The 20,471-nt window shown below is 36.5% G+C and overlaps 1 protein-coding gene across 3 annotated transcripts in view; it reads right to left on the reverse strand.

Moving 5' to 3' along the window:
- Nucleotides 1-20,471, reverse strand: part of Ctnna2 (catenin alpha 2) — a 1,209,750-nt gene that overhangs the window by 1,071,992 nt on the left and 117,287 nt on the right. For all 3 annotated transcript variants that reach the window (XM_004660539.2, XM_004660538.3, XM_045151911.1), the window contains one exon: nucleotides 7,331-7,437. In XM_004660539.2, the coding sequence (XP_004660596.1) occupies nucleotides 7,331-7,432 (102 nt within the window). In that variant the 5' untranslated portion in view covers nucleotides 7,433-7,437. The remainder of the gene's footprint in view (nucleotides 1-7,330; nucleotides 7,438-20,471) is intronic.

The following is a 20,471-nucleotide window of genomic DNA, read 5'->3' on the forward strand; positions in this document are numbered from 1 at the left end:
CCTTAGGACTGCCTTCATTGTGTAGCATAAGTTTTGATAGGTTATGTTTTCATTATCATTCAATTCTAGGAACTTTATAATTTCTTTTATGATTTCTTCTATGACTCATTCATTGTTTAAATGCGTGTTGTTTAGTCTCCAGGAGCTAGTGGAATTCTTGATGTGTCTCTTGTTGTTAACTTCTAGCTTTAAAGCATTGTGATCTAACATGATGCAAGAAGTTACTTCAATTTTCCTGACTTTATGGAGGCACATTTTATGTTCTAATTTATGGTCAGTTTTGGAGAAGATTACATAGGCTTCTGAGAAGAATGTGTATTCTTTAGAGTTGGACTGGACATTTCTGTAGATACCTATTAGGACTAGTTGATCTATGATGTTATTGAGTTTCTGCTTTGATGATGTATCTATTAATGATGGTGGATACCAGGACCAGTGGATTGGGAGAATCCAGGGAACAGGTATCTGGCCTACTCACTACTTGCTGTGCCTGCCCATACACAGTCCATCTCAGGGAACCTGGAACAGGGAACCAGGAAGTACCAGGATAAAGGGGTCTGGCTTACTCACTGCACACTACCATGCCTGCCTGCACATAGACTGGCAAAGGGATCCCAGACTAGGGAGCTACAAGGAGCCAGGAAACAGGGGTCTTGCCTGTTCACTCTGCACTGTGCCCACCCACCCATATACCTTCTAGAAAGGTATCCAAAACCAGGGAACTGGAAGGAGCCAGGAAATAGAGGTCTGCCCTATTCACTCCCCACTGCTGCATCCACCCAAACATAGACCAGTGCAAGGAACCCCTAAATCATCTAGGTTTGTGTTCTCAGCAGCCCCTTGTTTTCTACTTTGAAGAGTTTTGAATCTCCACAGTGTCTACTGAAATCTGTATAGAGATGGTAGTCTGGTTAGCAATGAGAACAGCAATCAAATCCTTTTACATGACCATGCTTTAAATGTTTCCTGACCTCTGGCAGATGTAATGGAGATGACTCATCCAGTGCAAAGCCTGGCTTTCTCTTCTTGTCATTTTGCTGAGCCTGGGTCTCACCTGAATTTGCTGCCATCTGCCTCTGTGGCCAGAGCCTGTGCCTCACATTAGTTTTAATGTTATTAAATCATGCCACAAAATAGAACTTGTCTGTCTCATTCCAAAATGGTAAAATCTTTTCCAAATATCGATTTTAAAATTATTTCATGTATTCTGTTTTTATGTGTCTAATAGAATAATCTGTGTTTATAATGAGATATTTTAACTGTTACTTTAAATATATATACATATATATATGTATATATATTTAAATGTATATTAATATATATAGTATTTTTAAAGACTTTAAACTATTATTTTGTTAAATACATACTTAACAATATATAAATTTATATATTTATTTATATATATTTAATAAAATTATATACTAATAGATACTAGTTATTAATATTTTGTGGCCAATCTTCATTAAAATTTAGAATGTGATAGTGCTCATAGTGTTTTAATTCTAGGAGTTTTAGTGTCTTGAATATTTAAGTTTTAAATTAATGTTCTCTAAGTGAGTAAAGATTTCTTCATATTTCCTACATGCCTCAAAGAGTATAAATAACATTGGATTCATCAGCTTTGTTAATGTCTAATAATATTCTGCTAAGCATCCATCTGTTCTGGTGGTTTTTGATAACAACAGATCTTCAAACATACTTTCAATATTTATATCACTTTTTCCAGCTTTCTAATTCATCTTGGATGCCTTGGGGTGATTTTGAATTTTTAAAGAATGTGTGACCTTTCCTTTAGGTGTTTCTGTTTTGTCAGTGTGGAGACATGTAAGTGTGCTTCTTTCCTTCCTACCCTGCTCCCTCTTTCTCATTCATAATCTCCTTTCACTGTATAGTTTTCACTGTTAGTTCTTTGACCTGCTTATCCTGGACATGTTTAAAAAGAATAAAACTTTGAACTCATATAGCTATTTTATGTTTTTTTTAAGTGATTCTAGTTTTCAGTACTAATAACTTATTTTCCTAATTTCTTTCAGTATTCCTTTTTAACTTGTTATACTTCAATCATCTTTATCTTTTTATATATAATACTTTAATTCAATTCACATAGTACTTTATTGCTATTGATAGCTAGATAGGTACTAGCAGGGTTGGAGATCATCCAGAATGGACTCTATTTCCTTTTCCCTGGTAACACAAAAAGGAAAGCACCATAATTTCCTCCCCCCTTAATATTTATAATAACAAATAAATGGAGGAGGAAGGAAGTTTCAGAGCTTTGTAGAGGCCCAATAATAGAATGCTGTTCATGGTCCAAAGAACGAAATCTTTTACCTCTGTCCCCAGGTAGAGATGCAACATTTTAAGCAAACCAAAATGTAATATTACAAAGATATGCTGCTGACACTTTACTGAAGACATGCTAAGAATTTGGTGGGGATTACTCCCTTAACAAAATTATGTATTTATAAACCTTAGAAGCCCCTCCAAAGCAGTTGCTTACAGATATTCACAGCTAAACCAGCCTGGTTTATCTGTTTTTATCTCTCTGTCTCTGTCACTGTCTGTGTGTGTGTGTGTATGTGTGTGTGTGTGTGTATGTGTCATTTGTGTGCATAGCATACATATGCTAATGCCCATGTGGAGGTCAGAGGACAACCTCAATGTGTTTCTCCTCTCCTTCCACCTTCTTTTGAAACAGGGTTATCTTTTTCAGCAGCCTCTTGTTAGCTTTGGCTTCTTCTGGCTCTGTTTCTCAAACAGGCATGTCATTACTACAAAAGAGAGTGTCACTCTGAGTCTGGATTTTATGTAGGTGCTAAGGAGGTTTCAAATACTGTTAATAGGTTTATAAGCAAGCTGATAATATGTATGCATCTCTTTGTCATTTTTTCTTGTTGTTGTTATTGTTTTTTAGAGGTAGGGTCTAGCTCTATCCAGGTTGACCTGGAATTCATTATGTCTTCTCAGGGTGGCCTTGAACTCACAGTGATCCTCCTACCCTCCTACCTCTGCCTCCTGAGTACTGGGATTAAAGGCATGTACCACCATGTCTGGCTTTTTGTCATTAATTTATACATAGCTCTTAACATCCCTTTGTTCTGAGTATGTTCTAAATTACACACATACCCACCCCCCCACACACACACATTTTCTTATAAAGTTACATAACAAAGTTGTTTAGATGACCAATAGAACTTACTATCATAGGATATGACCTAGGCAAAATATTATTTTCAATTTGTACACAGTTCAAACATTTTTATGGACTATACTCCCTAATTCTACTCTTTCAATTTTGAGTTATCAAGCCTATATAATTTCTACAAAAGTAATGTTGACATTTGGACAAAATATAAAGTTGTATCACTCACTTGGGAAAGATCATATTCCCTTAGTACGATATACACAAATCAAAATTTTTATAATGTATAAGATAAATATTTCAAAGTTAAACATATAAATTCAAATTTTACTCTTAAATTTAAAAGATAAAATGATTTAGTCTAATTATTACAAAATTGTCAAATTACCTACTATCCATTTCTGTTCTTACTGCTGACCATAAAACCAACTCATGGATTTTTCCTACTCAGTGCAGAGATCACAATCTGAGGTAACCAACATGGTCCCTGAACAGTCCTATCATTAGAGTTAAGAAGAATGATTACCAAATCAAAAATATGCACAAGTCTAGAAAATACTTTACCTGTTACACAGTAAAGTGTCAATCTTGCAGTCCCTGAAAACTGTAAAAAATAAGTGTAAAAATAGCTTTACAAATGGTTTGATTATCAAGCTTTATAAAGTTAAGTCCTGTGTTATTTCCAGGACTTCATAATGGACAGGTAGGAGAGTTGGAGTCAAAGAAGGAGTTATGACTAAAGCTGAGGTGAGAGACAGAACTGGAGTGTTGGGATGTTGGCTTAGAGATGGAGCGAGGTACTACAAGTAAAGGAAGCAGGAAGTAAATTCCACACAATGAAAAATACAAAAATGGTGTGCTGCATCAGAAGATCTTTGAGATTATAGCTGTACACACTTTGGTTTTAGGATGTTCCACTCCCAGGCTTGTAAGCTAACCAAACTACAATAGCAGTGATTTGTTACAGCAGCAAATGAGAACTAATGTAGATGCTGAACACGGAAAGTATGGTTTGACTAACAACAGACACCTAAAATGAGTGGAAAGTGGCTTTCAAACTGATGACCAGAAACTGAAAGAATTGTGAGGAACATAAGAGAAAATCTTCCGTGTCCTTAAATATAGTGTTTTCGAAATACAAATATTAAAAGCTCTGCTGATGATACCTCAGAGCACGAGTAGCATAATGCAGAAAGTGTCCACCATCTTGAAGAATGGTACAAATCATTAACAACAGGCTTGCCAAAAATATAGAAATTAGATAATGTTAGTGGGGGCTAAGAAGGAAATAACTACTATTGGGAAGAATAAGAAAGGACATCTTTGTCATATTGAAGTAGTAAGCATTGGTACAGCTTGGTCATATAGATCCACCTCCCAATTTCTGTACCTTTCCCAGTATTATTACACCCAACACTGTTCCTCCTGTGGGTTCAGAAACATCACTTTGAAGGACAGCTAAGAAAGGCCAGCTGGTATAGGGCACAGATACAGTGCAAGCCAGTGTCTCCTGGATGTGAAAAGACAGGAAAAAACATATTTACTACCTTATACCTTTCTTTGGTGGGACATACTACATGTACTTAAAAATATGGGATATTTAGCCTTGGCATGTGCAGATTGTCCTAAGATCCCATCTGTCAACCAGGATACAGATCCACCCCACTTCTGCCCCTGAGGTTTGGCTTCTTCCTCCACCTAAACTCATAAAAATAAGCCCAGGAGAGAACCAAATGTTCTTCATCAATTGCCTGAGCCTGCTCCTGCCCTGTGGAGTATACTCTGTTTGTCTGCTTTCACACTTAGAAAGTCCATACTTTTATTATTTCCTCATGTCTTTTCTAATTTATCTTTCCAGACCCAAAGAATCTGGACATCACATTACAGGACAAATTGAGACTCTCAGCTAACAGTATAGTGCCAGAAAGCTTAGCTAACTGTCAATTATGTAGCAATCAGGATTATAATAAACTTAGATATCTACCAGAACGTGTCTATTCAAAGCATTGAAGAGATTGCCCAGTTTTTTTTCTGCTGATTATAGCATAATATGTCAAGAAAGAGATAGAGAGAAGGAAGAGTTATTAAAGTTAAAGTAAACAAGGACCTGGCCATTTAAGAACTAACACACAAAAATTAGAAGATATGCTTTCAGGAAAGAACACTGGGGAAGAGCATTATGGAAAAGAAAACCCCTGGCCTAAGTGCATAACTTCTTGCTACTTTTTTATAATAGTACAAGCATCAGAGTACTGCCATACAATGACGCAATGAAGAGATTAAAGTGCAATATGGGATTCCTTCAGCCATTTCTACATAGGCAAAACATGGATATGTGATTTCAGAAGAAAACCTATTGTGGAGGAGATTGTTTTTAATGGAATTTATCCCAGATATGTATGGGAAAATCACAAGTTTCCAGAGATTCAGTAGAAGCATTGTCAGCTTGGAATAAAATGGACTGGGAAGGATAAAATTCAAAAGGATGACTTCATCCTCAAAATCCCACCTATAGAAAATAGGGCATCAAATATGTGCAATGATTCCCAAAAAGAAAGGATCCTGGGCAGGTGGGATGAGAGGGCCAGGCTGAGAGGGTAGTCTCAAGCCCCCAAAACCTATTAACAGGTTTTTAGTTCTGTGTTTGCCAAGATGATATTTCTAGGCCATTTGAGTATGAAAACTTTTTTTTTTTTTTCTTCTTGCACTTTCTTATTTTGTGGAGTATGTGCTGGTTGTAACTGTGATCTTTTGTTTGTCCTGCCTTTTCATTTCAGGAACGTAATATGATTGTTCTTTCATGGGTAAACAGTTGAAGAAGGACTTTGTTTCAGGATAGATACACAGATCTTCATATATTTCTAAATGTCATAAATGAAATCTGAGGCATTTAAACTGATGAAATTAGTTGAAATTTTAGGCTTGAGTAGATATCACAATTTTTGAGACCTTGTGAAACATGGGGATGTACTGTATTTATATTGTACATGAGAAGAATCTGGATCTTATGGATACAGTCAGTCTACAGAAACTGAACAATGGATCCCAGTTACATTATACCCATGAGAACTGTAATTGTGGGGCCTGAAATGACAAAAAGAACTTTGTAGATTAGATTAAGCTAAGGACCAGATGAGTGGTCTCAACATTCTAAGAATCTTTGTAAGAGTAAGGAGAGATATTGCATGTCAGGAGAAGATGTGAGGAATGAATGGAGGTCAGACAGTAAATACGACTATTGCTGGCTTCAACTAGGGATGAAAAGGCTGTAGTTAGCAAGTTAACTCTGAGGATGCAGATAAAGGCAAAGCAGAGGTTTTCTTCAGGAGCCTCCAGAGAGAATGAAGCTCTGTCAATTCCATGATTTTAGTATTTCTGACTTCTAAAATCGTAAAATAAATAAATAAATAAATAAATAAATAAAACTGTGTTTCTTTCAACCATTAACTTGATGGTAATTTGTTATAGCAGCTAGAGCCAAAAAAAATAAAAATAAAAATAGCCTGTAGCTTAATGTGTTATAATGATTTTCTACAATTACACCATAAAAGTTTACATTTTCATTTTCCTATAATTTCAGATTTAAGATAGCAAAGAACATGATATATATTCATTAAAAGTTAACTTGCTAAACTTAAAATCCTGACACTACTTTTCACTGTTGACAGTCATCTTGTGGAAATGTGACAACACAAAACTGGAACATCTTGTCATCCAGCAAGACGAACTCTGCTTCTTAAATTGAAAGGGAAGTAATTTGATAAATATACATTTCTCTTAAATAGTCAACACAGATTTTCCTAGCTGTCTATTTGCATCTCAAAGTGAGCAAAGATGATTTATTTAGACTTTGAATCCATTACTGCAAATGAGGGCTCCCTTCACCAATGCCCTCCTCTTTAATTATCTCATCAACTAAATCTCAAAAATCTTGTGATTAGTTTCTGAAAGTCACTTCAAGTCAAATAGGGTTATGAGGTAGTCCAGGATTGAAGACCATATGTATGTTTATATGTGTATATGTATGGATGTTCTTACATATGCATTTATACATGTGTGTACAGCAATCAGGAGGATAACATGTTTTATTCCTTTTAAAGGATTTCTAGATTCTTCAAAGGATAAAGGTAGTCACAATGGTAACGAGTTCACATATGTATGTCACAGTTTTTTAAAGGTGTCCCTTACCTGTGTAACAAGTGGCTCCAACAGCCTTTCCACTGTGAGTGTCCGAATTTCCAAACTTTTGGGATCCCATTTTAAAATGATAGGTGATGTTGCTGAAGTCATGCTCCCTATAGAAACAAATGATATGAGTTAAAATGTTGATGGAAACAAGCAGTAACTGTGAAGTTCAAAAGGTATATACCACCAAACTTGTACACATTTAAAGATTATACATTTTTTTCCAACTTTGAGAAATCAAGAGATGGGAAAAGGAGAACAAATCATGCTGAAATGAGGGAGGAAGTCTCTTGAATGTACCTGTGTATGCTGTGACCTATGTGTGGCAGACTTGGCCATGAATACATTTCATCCACTCAACACTTAATACATGTCTAGCTGCTCTCTATAGGCAAAGACCTGGTCCTTGCCCTCAAGCAACTTATGGTTTGCAATTAGAGACAGCCAGGTTCAGAAAGCAATTATGACTCAGTGTGACACACAGTACAGAGCACATAGAGAGGGCTCTATGAAAAACTGGAGACAGGATATGAAAGCCAAAGGGGAAACTCACAAACATTACCATGAATCAAAGTAAATCTGGCATGATCATCAGATGCAGGACACCAAAACATTACAAAAGGTCATTTCGTTTTGGTCATAACTGAACAGAGGATACTTCAGGAAGCAGAGTTACTTTCTCCTAAATAGGACAGACACCTTGCAAGCTTGGTGACAATGGCTGGAAATTACCTTTAAGTTATTTACATACTATGATTACTTGAAGCATTTACAAACCTCATAAAATGAATGTCTGATAATGTTATGTCTTTCCTTTTAATGCCATCCTCTCTCACCTAAGATAAAATGGCACAGAGGTAGTAGACTCTCATCATCATATATCATCACTACATATAGTCCTTACCTCAAAAAATGAACTATATATTCCATCAGTGTATTCATTTCATCAAGAAATAACAATGTATTCTGACATCTAACCCTGGACAAGTGACCTTAGAGTGCAGAAACTGAATCTGAAATATTTGCCTTAATATCCCCATAAATCAAGGTGTTCATAGTTGTTCTCTTCTTTTAAATTGATGCCACTACTGAATTCCTTCCTTATAAATCAATACAGATGATTACTTCTTCAAATTACACTGCAAAGAAGGTCTGTTGCACCCGTGGTAAAGTGTTATTTCAGTGAACTCCCTATAGCTAATCTTTGGCAAAAACACCTAACCAATTTACTTGAGCAAAAAGAAAAAAAAAAAATAATACAAAGGCGAAGACACTGTGTGCTGGTATTTTAAAGTCTCTCCAAATGCCACATTCTAAATAAACTAAGCAAGCTATACAGACTGATTTAGATTTGGGTTCTTTTATAAAAACAATTGCTGGTACTGGAATGCTGCCTTTCCTCCAAAAACACATCACAAATTTCCCCATTCACACTAGCTACCACAGGCAGTTCTGACAGGCAAGGAATCCTGCTTCTGGGCCAGCACTCCTTCTCATGCTGTGGAAAGCTAAAGATGCCAGAACTTCCTGCATATACTGTAGACACTTTTTACTCCACAGGTACATATCACTAAGTGATCCTGGGCCAGCAGTCATTACACAGTATTAGAAGTTTCTGGAGAAGCTCTCTGAGAGTCTTTTGAAAGTCCTGGTGAGATGATGAATAGCATAACTGTGATGATGAACAAGGAACTCCTGTGGGAAAGCAAAATGCCGCTGCAGTGGACTCACTTGAACATGATGCTGAAGGCTCTGAGAGACAAGGAAGAGAATTTCCACTGCAGCATGTTCATGTTAGTTTGTATATGTTGGCAAATAAAGTCAGACATCCAGAGCCTTTATGCATGTTGCAATATATAATTTTGAAACAATAACACTCACATTATGCAGCAGTGAAAATCAAAAATGCTAGCATAATCACAACAGAGACTCATGTGGCACTCCATGCAAACATTAACAAGCTCTTGAACTACACTTCAAACTGTCTATAAGCTAAGTCAAATTACTCACATCCTTGAGTGGTGACAGTCAGAGAGTTTTTACAATTTCAAAAATAAAAGAACTTGCACCCTTGGGGTGAAAGATTCTCAGCCATTTCTTGCCACATAAGTAATATTCAGTAGCAAAGGTAAAGAAATTTGTATGGAATGAATTTGTTTAAGGAGAAAGTCTCTTCCTAGAAATTAGAAAAATCCATTTATATCCCAGAATCTTTCTAACATCAACAAAAGTCAAAGTTTGAGCAGAGGTGGGCTACTAAATTAAAATAAATAACTTAATTAAATTAAATAGAATACAGGAAGCTTCTCTGGCACCACTAAACTGGTGGAGCTGGCTGGAGCGATCCTAGAAATCTGCTGTTGCTAGAAGGAATGTGTCTGTCCTGCTATTTTGAATGCAGTTGATTACTTTTCACCATATGAACTCTAGCTGTATTAGAAACATATCCTCAAGAAATTTGTTTGGCAGCTGAAATTTCCAACAATATGTACTCTAATGCAGGTTGGTGATCATACCCACACTCTTCTAGATTCACCTGTTAGTCCTTGTCTCCAGAGTCAGTGTAAGGTTGGGCCTTGAGAGACCCCATTATGAGGCCTAGTGGAACTTCCTGAGCCTAGCTAAAGTTTGGTGATCTGTCTCTGGCCAGCTATGACTCAGCAGGATGCCTAATGGCCTCAGGCCTGCTACTTCCACATAGGAAATTGGAGTTCTCCTGCGCGCTTAGAACCAATCATCTCAAAAGTTGTGGTATGCTATTGGCCCTTACATCTCACCCCATCCTAAAATCCCCACCCTCTTTCTCAAAGCTATATAAGCACCTGCCTGTTACAATAAAGTGAGTTCCTACTTTGACAAAACTCCCAGGTTGGTGGTTTGCTCCTGGCCATGGACACCCACCCTCCTCCTCAACCCCTTGGGAGGAACCAGTGGCATTGGTCCTTCCTCAGCACTACCTGCCAGGGAAGCCTGGCAGTGTAGGAATAAGAGATGGCCTAGAAGAGAAGATACAGACTTCCTCTAGAGCAAAGAAGAAAGACAATGCTAGTTACTAAACAGAAGTTGACATTGGGGCATCTGACATCATGATTAGCACACACAAGATAGCTGACTCCTGAGTGAGAACGTCATTGCATTTGCATGTTCAGTATGTGCAAAGCATGTAAGGGTGAATTCCAATGGCCTATCAAGTATACAGGTTGATCTTTTCCCATGAGTTATCCTCACTAACGCCTCAGCTCCATGACATGGGTATACTTCTCTGCCCCATTGATACTGGACTTCAGACACTGCAATAGATGAAATGAGATTTCTGTAGATGTCTACAATGTGCTTGCTTAGCATGCCTCACCTGGTACTACTTCCTTCTGCCACAACAATTAAGGAAAAATGGTGTGTATTGCAAGCAGAACCAGGCTGAAGCTGAAGCCCGGCTGCCAAGGCCACCTAGAGGACACCTGTTCAGTCAGACCTTGGCCTCGTCATTAAAATGGGAACAAAAATTAAATACATTCTTCCATTAATGGTTATTGAGCATAGGAACTAATACAATGGTATCAAATAGACGTTTGAATTTAAGCCTTGCACTTATTCAAGTGTATGGTAGTGTCCAGATAATGACTTTTCTTAGCTCCAAAATTCCTCAAGTAAAAAATAAAATCATGAAAATATGTATTGTATGGGTTCCTTAATTGAATAACTTGATGAATAGAAGGTATGTTTATATTACCAGGAGTGAGACTTATTTCATTAAAAGTATTACTTCCCAAAAATTATAGGCATATTTAAAATTTTTTATCTTATTTTATTTATTCATTTGAGAAAGAGAGAGGCAGATATATGTGTGTGACAGAGAGAGAAAGAGAAAGAGAGAGAATGGCCACTGCAGGGCTTCCAGTCATTACAAATGAACTCCAGATGTACGTGCCAATATGCCACTTTCTGCATCTGGCTATGTAGTTCCTGGGTAATTGAACCATGGTCCTTTGGCTTTGCAGGCAAATGCCTTAAATACTAAGTCATTTCTCCACCCCCAAGTAGGCATATTTTTTACCACCAGAGAGGAACAGGAAAACACCCATTACAAATAGTGTCTTTCTGGGTTACTGAGATGGTATAGTCAGAAAAGCACTTGCTGTAGAAGCATAAAGACTTGAGTTCAGGTCTCCAGCACTCATGCAAAATGCCAGGTGCCAAATTGTATCTACAAAGTATGATCACATAGGCCACCTTCCAATCTTTTTGAAAAATTTAGAATGGGCCAGAAACCATTTATCACTTACAATACAAAAATATTATAACTAAAAACAAGAAAATAAAGTCTTAGAGTCAAGTATCTTATTTCCTTGGATAGGATTTTGAAAAGCAGAAACTATCCTGAGGCCAACTGCCTTGTAAAAGGAAGGCTTTCAAATTTCAAACAGGTCAATGTGGGCATCATTTGCTAAAGGCATCTCCTTTCAAATCATCCTAGAGCATGTGTGTGAATGTCCTGCCTTATTTCAGTCCACTCTCTTTTATCTATGGTTATTTTAGTCATTTATTCTGTTTTCTAGTCATTTAGGAGATAGCCCAAACCAGCTGTCTTTCCACATTGATTTAGTTTCAAACACTTATTCTTTGGGTGAATGGTGTTTTTATTTCCCAGTACTGAGTACCTCAAGTAATTTTCATGAGACCTTATTGCTTGATAGATTTACTTTTGTTGACAGGTAAATTAAAAAAAAATAAAGACTATAAAACCATCATGGTGTGTAGATATTTCACATATCTCCATAAACATGTTGTTGAGTAAGGCAGTAAGTTAAGCTTCAGTTCCATCACTTGTAGAACAGGGAGGATAACCTAATATTAATCAAGCTGTTCTAAAAAAATCAATGAAATTTTCATATATTTAAGAGCACTAAAACTTCTTTGCTGTACTTCTTTATAGTGCCCAGACCATGATGCTACTGCTAGCCAGAAAACATCTTTCCAGAATCACAACAAACTGTCATCATTTATGCCAGGAGGAGAACATTCATCAGAAACAAGTGATATCACAATATCACCATGGAGACCAGATGGCTAGTATTTATAACACCTTCTGTTATTTGGGGACTATAAAATAAATCTCAATATATAATATGTATTATAATAATTCAAATTTTCTGTTAAAGGAAAGAAACTCACACATCCATGTGTACATTATGAAAGAGAATGTGTATTTCTGGAGTTGGGGCTATAGTAGTAAAGACCATCCTGATATGCAGCCCATACCCCTGTTACTTTGGCATAGGTCTAAATTGAAGCAAGAGAGGGATAGTGTCTGACATTATTTCTGGCAGTAGCCTGAGCTGGAAATCATATGGTTTAATGGGCAAACTATAGGAAATCCTGTTTTGTTTTGTTTTTTTTAATTTTCATTTATTACCTCCACTAATTTCCAGCACAAGTCCCCTTGCTCTGACTGTGTATAATCAACAATGTCCTTTATATAGTAATCATTCAAAGCTCTGGCTCAGTGAACTAAGTGGTGGCCTGAAATGTATGTCACTGCTACAATTACAGGATCTGTCAACAATTTTATTCAAAACTGAAGTAATATGTAATTTCTAGCTAGTCACTGGTATTTGTAGTATATTTGTATTTGTATTTGTATTTGTATATTTGTATTTGTAGGGACAAGATAGTATGCTACTGTCAAAGTAAACCATTTCCTCCAAGAAACAAAGTTTCTGTAAGACCTATTGTTAGCAAATCTATACTTTTATCAAAGGATGAAAGAAATTCTGATGAGATAAAATATCTTTCTAGTAATTTCAAAGGACACTTCAGCAAAGCTTAGATACATATTAAGCAATACCTTCATAATTTTTTAAAAGCACACATTCCATATGATTCAAAGTGTTACATCTTCTTTAGGTCTCCTCCTTGTTCTACTCAAGTAAGGAAAACTTCACTACGAAGAAATATGTGAAGAAAGTTTGAGAGTCTCATGTATTTTCCAGTTACAACTTCACCTAGTAATAAATAATACAGAGCTTGCCAAAAATGAACTCAGCATGGCTCAGGGAAATTTTGCAAAAGAGGGGGCAGAATGTCAGAGCCACATGTTGGGTCGTGATTTGCACAGACATTTATCCTACCCATAACTGTGGACTAACTCCACAATGCATGACCCATATACCTAAACAAGGAGGGGCCAGGGTTAGGGGGTAGGACATGGATGAGCCTAACAATGGTACCAACTTGACTGTATTCACTGACTAAGAAACTAATTAATAAAATATGAATACATTTTTAAAAAGAGGTAACCTCAGACACATCTAGATCAAATGAGTTTTTAGACTTATAATAGGATAATTATAAAATTTAAAATTTGTGCCAAATTAGGAGAACTTCAATACTACTACAGTTAGCTAATAGTATAATTTGATGTCGAAAATAAAAGTTAATATGTATGTAATTAATGTTCTGATATTTTGCTTACTTCATAATCTCATTTGCATTTGTCATGGAGGCATAAACAGCTATGTATATAACATGGTTTTCAGTTGAGTTTGAATTTATATGATGCACTGGTAGGTAGTACTTTCTGTGCTATCTTAGGTTTCCACAGGGACAAAGATTTCTAAACAAGACATATTTGATGAAGGATTAACATTGCTTTCCCTGCAATTCATATCTCAGTAGCAGATCAAAGAAACCAAAATTAGAACTATTAGTATTCCAGATATCATATTTGAAGAATTATATTTATAGTCCAAATATAACTTGAAATTATTCAATCAGAGGATGGCTTCTTTACAATTAACCTATTCTCTGTCTCTCTAGCCTCTCGAAAATTAGAATTCATATGCAGTTTATATAACTCTAATCTATTATGGGAATCTCAACATTTCATTTTCAGAATATAACAAAATACTTCCAAATTGCTCTCTTTATCATAAGTTTCACTATATAATTCAGTCCAAACTAATTATCTTAAATGTTCTTTTTCTAGGGAACTGAGCTGGTTACTTAACTTTTCTCTCCAACAAGCATTAAGGGCTCTTTGGAATCAAGCCAACACTCTACTTTCTGATGTTGGGGTACTGAATCATACTTCTTTATCCTAATCTTCAGGTCCAATTTGGTCTGGGCTACATGATAGCAGAAGATCTGTGCTTCTTCCTGATTTTCCATCTGGAAGAGCTTCTGTCCCTTCACAATGATGGCTTTAGAAAACTGCCATGAGTACCATCAAATTGGCTCTGCCAAGCTAAGTCTCACAGTCAATATATACATATAATAATTCAATCATTCACCCATCTTTCCTTCATTCAATGGGTATTTACAAATGACCCAAGGTGTGAAGGACTGTATAAAGCTATTTGAAAAATAAAGATGAATTATAATTGCTTAAGGTTTTGGTTGTTCTTTTTTTCCTTTTTTTTCAAAGTCAAGTTTTCAAAGTTGAATCTCATTCTAGCCCAGGCTGACCTGGAATGAACTATATAGTCTCAGGTTGGCCTCAGACTCACAGCAATCCCTCTCTAGGCTTCCTGAGTGCTGGGATTAAAGGTATGTGCCGCTATGTCTGTTTAATTTTGACTGAAATTTGTTCTGACTCATGAAATCTTTTGATGGTGGGTCTTGTCAATTTGATTAGTTTTAGAATTACCTAAGAAACAAACATCTGGGTATGTTTGACAACATTACACAGAAGTTTAACTGAGGTTAGAAGGCCAGTCCTAAATGCTACTTGCAACATTCAGTGTTCTGAATTTCTTGCATTGATTAAAAAGATGAAATTCACAGGGTGAAGAGATGGCTCAGCAGTTAAAGGTGCTTGCTTGAGTGCCCTGATGTCCCAGGTTCTATTCCACAGAACCCATGTAACATCTGATGCACACTTTTGGAATTTGTTTGCTGTGGCAGGAGGCCCTGGTGCATCCATACACTGTCAGCACCTCTCTTTCTTTTTCCCTCAAATAAGTAAAAATATTTTACAAAGATAAAATTGAGCTGAATGCCAGCATGCATCACTCTCTGCTTCCTGATTACAGATGCAATGTGATCAGCTGCCTTATGCTCCTGACGCATGCCATCCCCACCATGATGGACTGGATAACCTCTTTAAACATGAACCAAAATGAATCCCTCTTCCTTAAGAAGTATTGCAGGCTTTTGTCACATTAATAATAAAAGTGAAAATACAAGTATCAAAACAAGAACTACTCAAAAAGGTATATATAGAGAAAGAGTTAAGATGGGGGATACATCTGAGGGACCATCCCAGCCTTGTCATTAAACAGGGTGTTTGAGTGAGGTGAGGGCCAGGCAACAAATGGCATCTCCACATTTTGGACATCTTTGTGGAGCACATAGAGTAGACTGTTCAACAGAGTAATGGTGAAATAATAAATACTTTTGAATTAAAGTAAGAAAAATGCTCAAACAAAACTATTAAAAGGTCTTCAAGTAGCTTCAGGTAGGAGAGCTGAAAAGACTGACTATTATATAATATAATAAATGTAATATAATATAATATGCAAGAAAAAATTCAGGTATTTCAGTTAGACTTATGGTGAATGATGAAGTGATGATAATAAGTCATTAGTACATAGAACTCTGCACTTTCAAAGTAAGATCAAGTGGATTATCCCATGGTATTTTTAAAATCAAAGTTAAATCTGCAATGTGCTAATGACTTAACAAGGTCTTCAGCTGCAAGAACTGGATAGGAAATAATTTCAGCTTACTACCTTTGCCTTTTGCTGCTCCCAAAGACATAAAGTGGCTTCTTTACTGGATCGAATGTAAACTCAAACCTCTGTCTATATATTCCACTCTAATAAATGGGAAATCATTTGCCTGCAGAGGGCTAGCCTTGCCCATTCCAATTGAATTGTGGAATTTGAAAGGTCATAACACATTATAGAAATTTTATTTGTTTAGAAGGCTTTTATAGGAAGAATTGATATTTCAACCCCAGCAGTACATAGCATATTGCCTACTGTTTAATTACCTTGCTATGAAAGTCATTTGCAAAAAGGAAAACAATAATGTATGTTTCCTTCAGGTCATCTGTGGCATTTAATTTTGGGTGAATGAGACCCAAATGCCTCAGGTGATATGCTTTTGCAAATAGAAAACTAAATACATATCACTATAACATTCAGGAAATGCAAATGCAGGCCTGCTATGGCTCTGACACTATTAGCTACTGACAGAGCATGAAGTTTATTATCACTAATGATTTCATCTACTATCATCCAATCATGGTGTCTCTACAGAGCCCTGGATCTCTGAGAGTGACCAGTACAAAGGTGCCCTAATCTCACTCTTGAGCAGCAGTTGTCTGGGCACATTTCATGAAATACCTGGTGTGATCTGGTTTATACAGATAGGAAAACAAAAGCTCAGGAACATTCATTCACTTTTATAAAGTTCAATGGAATTCAATCAAAATTTGTTACAAATGTGTATTTTTCCTAACATCCTTACCCAAGCACATTCAATTCTTGGCAGGGTTTGGATATTAGGAGGAAGACAACAGACCCAAAAAACTCAGAAATGTGTGGATAATGAAGCATGAATATGTTACTGAAGATTTTGGTGAGTATCTCTAACCTTTCAGTTTGTGGAAGCAGGCTAGACCGCTCTCAAATGTGTTGCTTGGCACTGCTCTCTCTCATGGTCTAAGGGAACAGACAGTCAATCTGATCCAACACAGAAGGGCTTTGTTTCATCCAAATCCAAAAAACTTTCATGAAATAATTCAGACATGTGGGTGTCTCTTCTCTGAGGTGACCAGTCGCTCCAGGTGACAGATATCTGTTTTATCAACATCTGTTTCTACTCTCACTTTCTTCCCTATTACAAGACGGGGCTTGCTTCTTTCCTGTACCCCATCCTTTCCTGCCTCCTTACACTTTATTTCATAAACACATTCTTTGTTCTAATTCTTTAATCCCCCCACCGAGGAAAAGTCTTTTCCAAAGAAATATTGAAAATACACACACTTACAAATCATTGCCATTCTATACATTTCCTCCGTACCCTGACTTTCTGAAAGGCAAGTCTATAATCCTTGTTCCATTTCCTCACACCAACCCATACCACATCCCACAACAATCTGGTTTCTGTTCTCCATTCTACCAAAATTATCCTTGGAAAGTTACAAAGAATCTCAAGTTGCTTGGTTCAATGAAGTCTATATGATTCACCAGCTTATATACTAAAATTGGGAAGATGTGGAGATCATCACAGTCTTTGGGTAGGAACGACACTAGCACAGTCATGCAGGATTCCATATTTGTATAGTATGAGCTCATTTTGTTAAATATAGGCAGATTATATTCACATAGAGAAAAAGTTTAGAAAGACATATATACACATATATAACAAAATTTCAACAATAGTTATCCTGGGTAATACACTTTAGAGTGACAAAGTATATACAATTATTTTCTTTTTTAAAATATTTTGTTGTTTATTTTTATTATTTATTTGAGAGTGACAGTGAGAGAAAGAGGGAGAGAGAGAGAAAGGTAGAGAGAGAATGGGTGCACCAGGGCTTCCAGCCACTGTAAACGAACTCCAGATGTGTGCGCCACCTTGTGCATCTGGCTAATGTGGGTCCTGGGGAATCGAGCCTTGAACCAGGGTTCTTTGGCTTCACAGGCAAATGCTTAACTGCTAAGCCATCTCTACAGCCCCAGTACAATTATTTTCAGTATATATAAACATGCATCTTATGTAATGGTCACACATTCCTTATGTGAATAAAAATAAAGGTACCATCTCAAAACTACCAGGTACATTTTTGAGTTCTTGTTACCCCTGACAGTAGTGTTTTTCTTTTAAATTTTGTTCTCTGCTTAGATTCAAGGACAGCACATTTTCTTGGGTCTTTCTCTACCCCAGTGGCATCTTACTCTCAACAAAATCCTTTATTTAATACTTGTTCTCTTTATTTTGCCATCTTGAACTTCATCATTTTTACTGTCTTATTTTTAATCTTCACTCATAGTTCCTGCCTACTCGGAAGCTGCCTTTATTTAATCACTTAGTAGTCATTTGAGTGCATCAAAATCATCATGCTTGCTGGTTGAGGTAGCACATGCTGGCAGGAAATTGCTGAAGAGGTGGAGGCAGGAGGATATGAAGTTGATGCTAGCCTGGGCTACACATCTGAAAAGAAAAGAAAAAAAAATCAACACACTTAAAAAAATCAACTCACTTGAGCTGGAGAGATAGCTTAGTGTTTAAACACTTGCCTGTGAAGCCTAAGGACCCCGGTTCAAGGCTTGATTCCCCAGAACCCACGTTAGCCAAATGCACAAGGGGTCACATGCATCTGGAGTTTGTTTGCAGTGGCTGGAGGCCCTGGCGCACCCATTCTCTCTCTTTCTCTCTATCTGCCTCTTTCTCTGTCTGTCTGGAGCTCTTAAATAAATAAATAAGAATAGATTTAAAAAATTAAGAAAATGAACTCACTTTTCCCTTGCACAGGCCCAGATCCAAGGAGCACATGTCCACTGGATTAGAACCACCATTTATCAAGACATGTTAGAAAATGCAAGAGTCCTTTGATTCCTTTCTTTTTTTCTTAACTCCTACAAAGAAATAGTCATCTAAAAAACTATGTTCTATGCACACATATTTAACAATGATTACATGCTCCTCTATCTTTACTCCCATAATTTCTTTCATCTTTCCTTTATTATGCAGTTTTATAATTATAAATTATATCATGTAGCTTGACTATGGGAAAAGCCTCTGCTGACCCTTATATCATAAACCTTTGCCTAAATGTAAAGTTCCAAATATTTTTTTATACATTTTTTAATTAATTAATTTATTTATTTATTTGAGAGTAACAGACACAGAGAGAAAGACAGATAGAGGGAGAGAGAGAGAATGAGTGCATCAGGGCCTCCAGCCTCTGCAAATGAACTCCCGATGCGTGTGCCCCCTTGTGCATCTGGCTAACATGGGACCTGGGGAATTGAGCCTTGAACCAGGGTCCTTAGGCTTCACAGGCAAGTGCTTAACCACTAAGCCATCTCTCCAGCCCCCAAATATTTTATCTCTCCTCCAGTAAAGAATCATTACACAACAGTCATTCACTTTGCATCATAATGCCTTGTGACCTTGACACCTCTGACCTTGCATGGCTCTGAGCCTTTTTTGCATTGGCCCTGCTTTAGGGAGGCTCCTTCCCTGAATTTTTCATTATTAGTATGATTTATTTATACTACTGACTTATTTACTTATTTCTATGTTCACTTACATTTTTATATATTTTTTGGTTTGTTTGATTTTGAGACAGGGTCTCTAGCAGTCCAAGTGGGCCTAAAACTCATTATGCAGTTGGGGGTGGCCTTGACCTCCTGTTCTTCCTTCATCAACTTCCCAAGTAATAGAGTTACAAGAGTATACCATTATACTCCAATTACAGGCATGCAATTTTAAGTGCTCTCTAGTCTCAGTTTTACAGAGTGGTTAAATTTCTTTTTTTGTTCCTTTTATATTAAGCAATATTATATAAGTAATAAAAGTCTAATAAAAAGTCTTTAAAATCTTTTATTAAAGTGAACTAAGTTAACCTCATTGTAGTGATTTCAATTTAAAAGGAAAACATAGTTGGTAGAAGCCATTGCAATGTTTCTCTTTTGAGAATAATATACCTCTAGTTTATAGTCAGTAGGAATTGTAGTTGTTTAAAACTATGTCATTTTTTAATAAAAATAATTCAAGAACTATAAACAAATATATTATATTTTATTTTGTTTATACTTTATTTATTTATTTATCTATTTATTTATTTAATTAATTTATTTAAGAGGGAGAAAGGCAGCTATATATAGAGAGAATGGGTATGCCAGGGTCTCTAGACATTGCAAATGAACTCCAGACACATGTGTCACCTTGTGGTGACTTTATGTGCTTACTGGGGAATTGAATCTGTGTCCTTTAGCTTTGTAGGCAAGTGTCTTAACTGCTGAACCATTTCTCCAGCCCCAGTAAATATATTCTTAAATGAATGCAGTATCAATAAAAAAAATCATAACTCAACTATAGCTGTTATTTCAATCAAGAGACTGGAATTATAATAGCCAGGAAAGCTAGCCTGGGACACACTTCAGGAGGAAGAAAGAGATGATTTGATGCT

Source organism: Jaculus jaculus, chromosome 6 (genome assembly GCF_020740685.1).
Source record: "Jaculus jaculus isolate mJacJac1 chromosome 6, mJacJac1.mat.Y.cur, whole genome shotgun sequence".
NCBI classification, from domain to species: Eukaryota; Metazoa; Chordata; class Mammalia; order Rodentia; family Dipodidae; genus Jaculus; species Jaculus jaculus.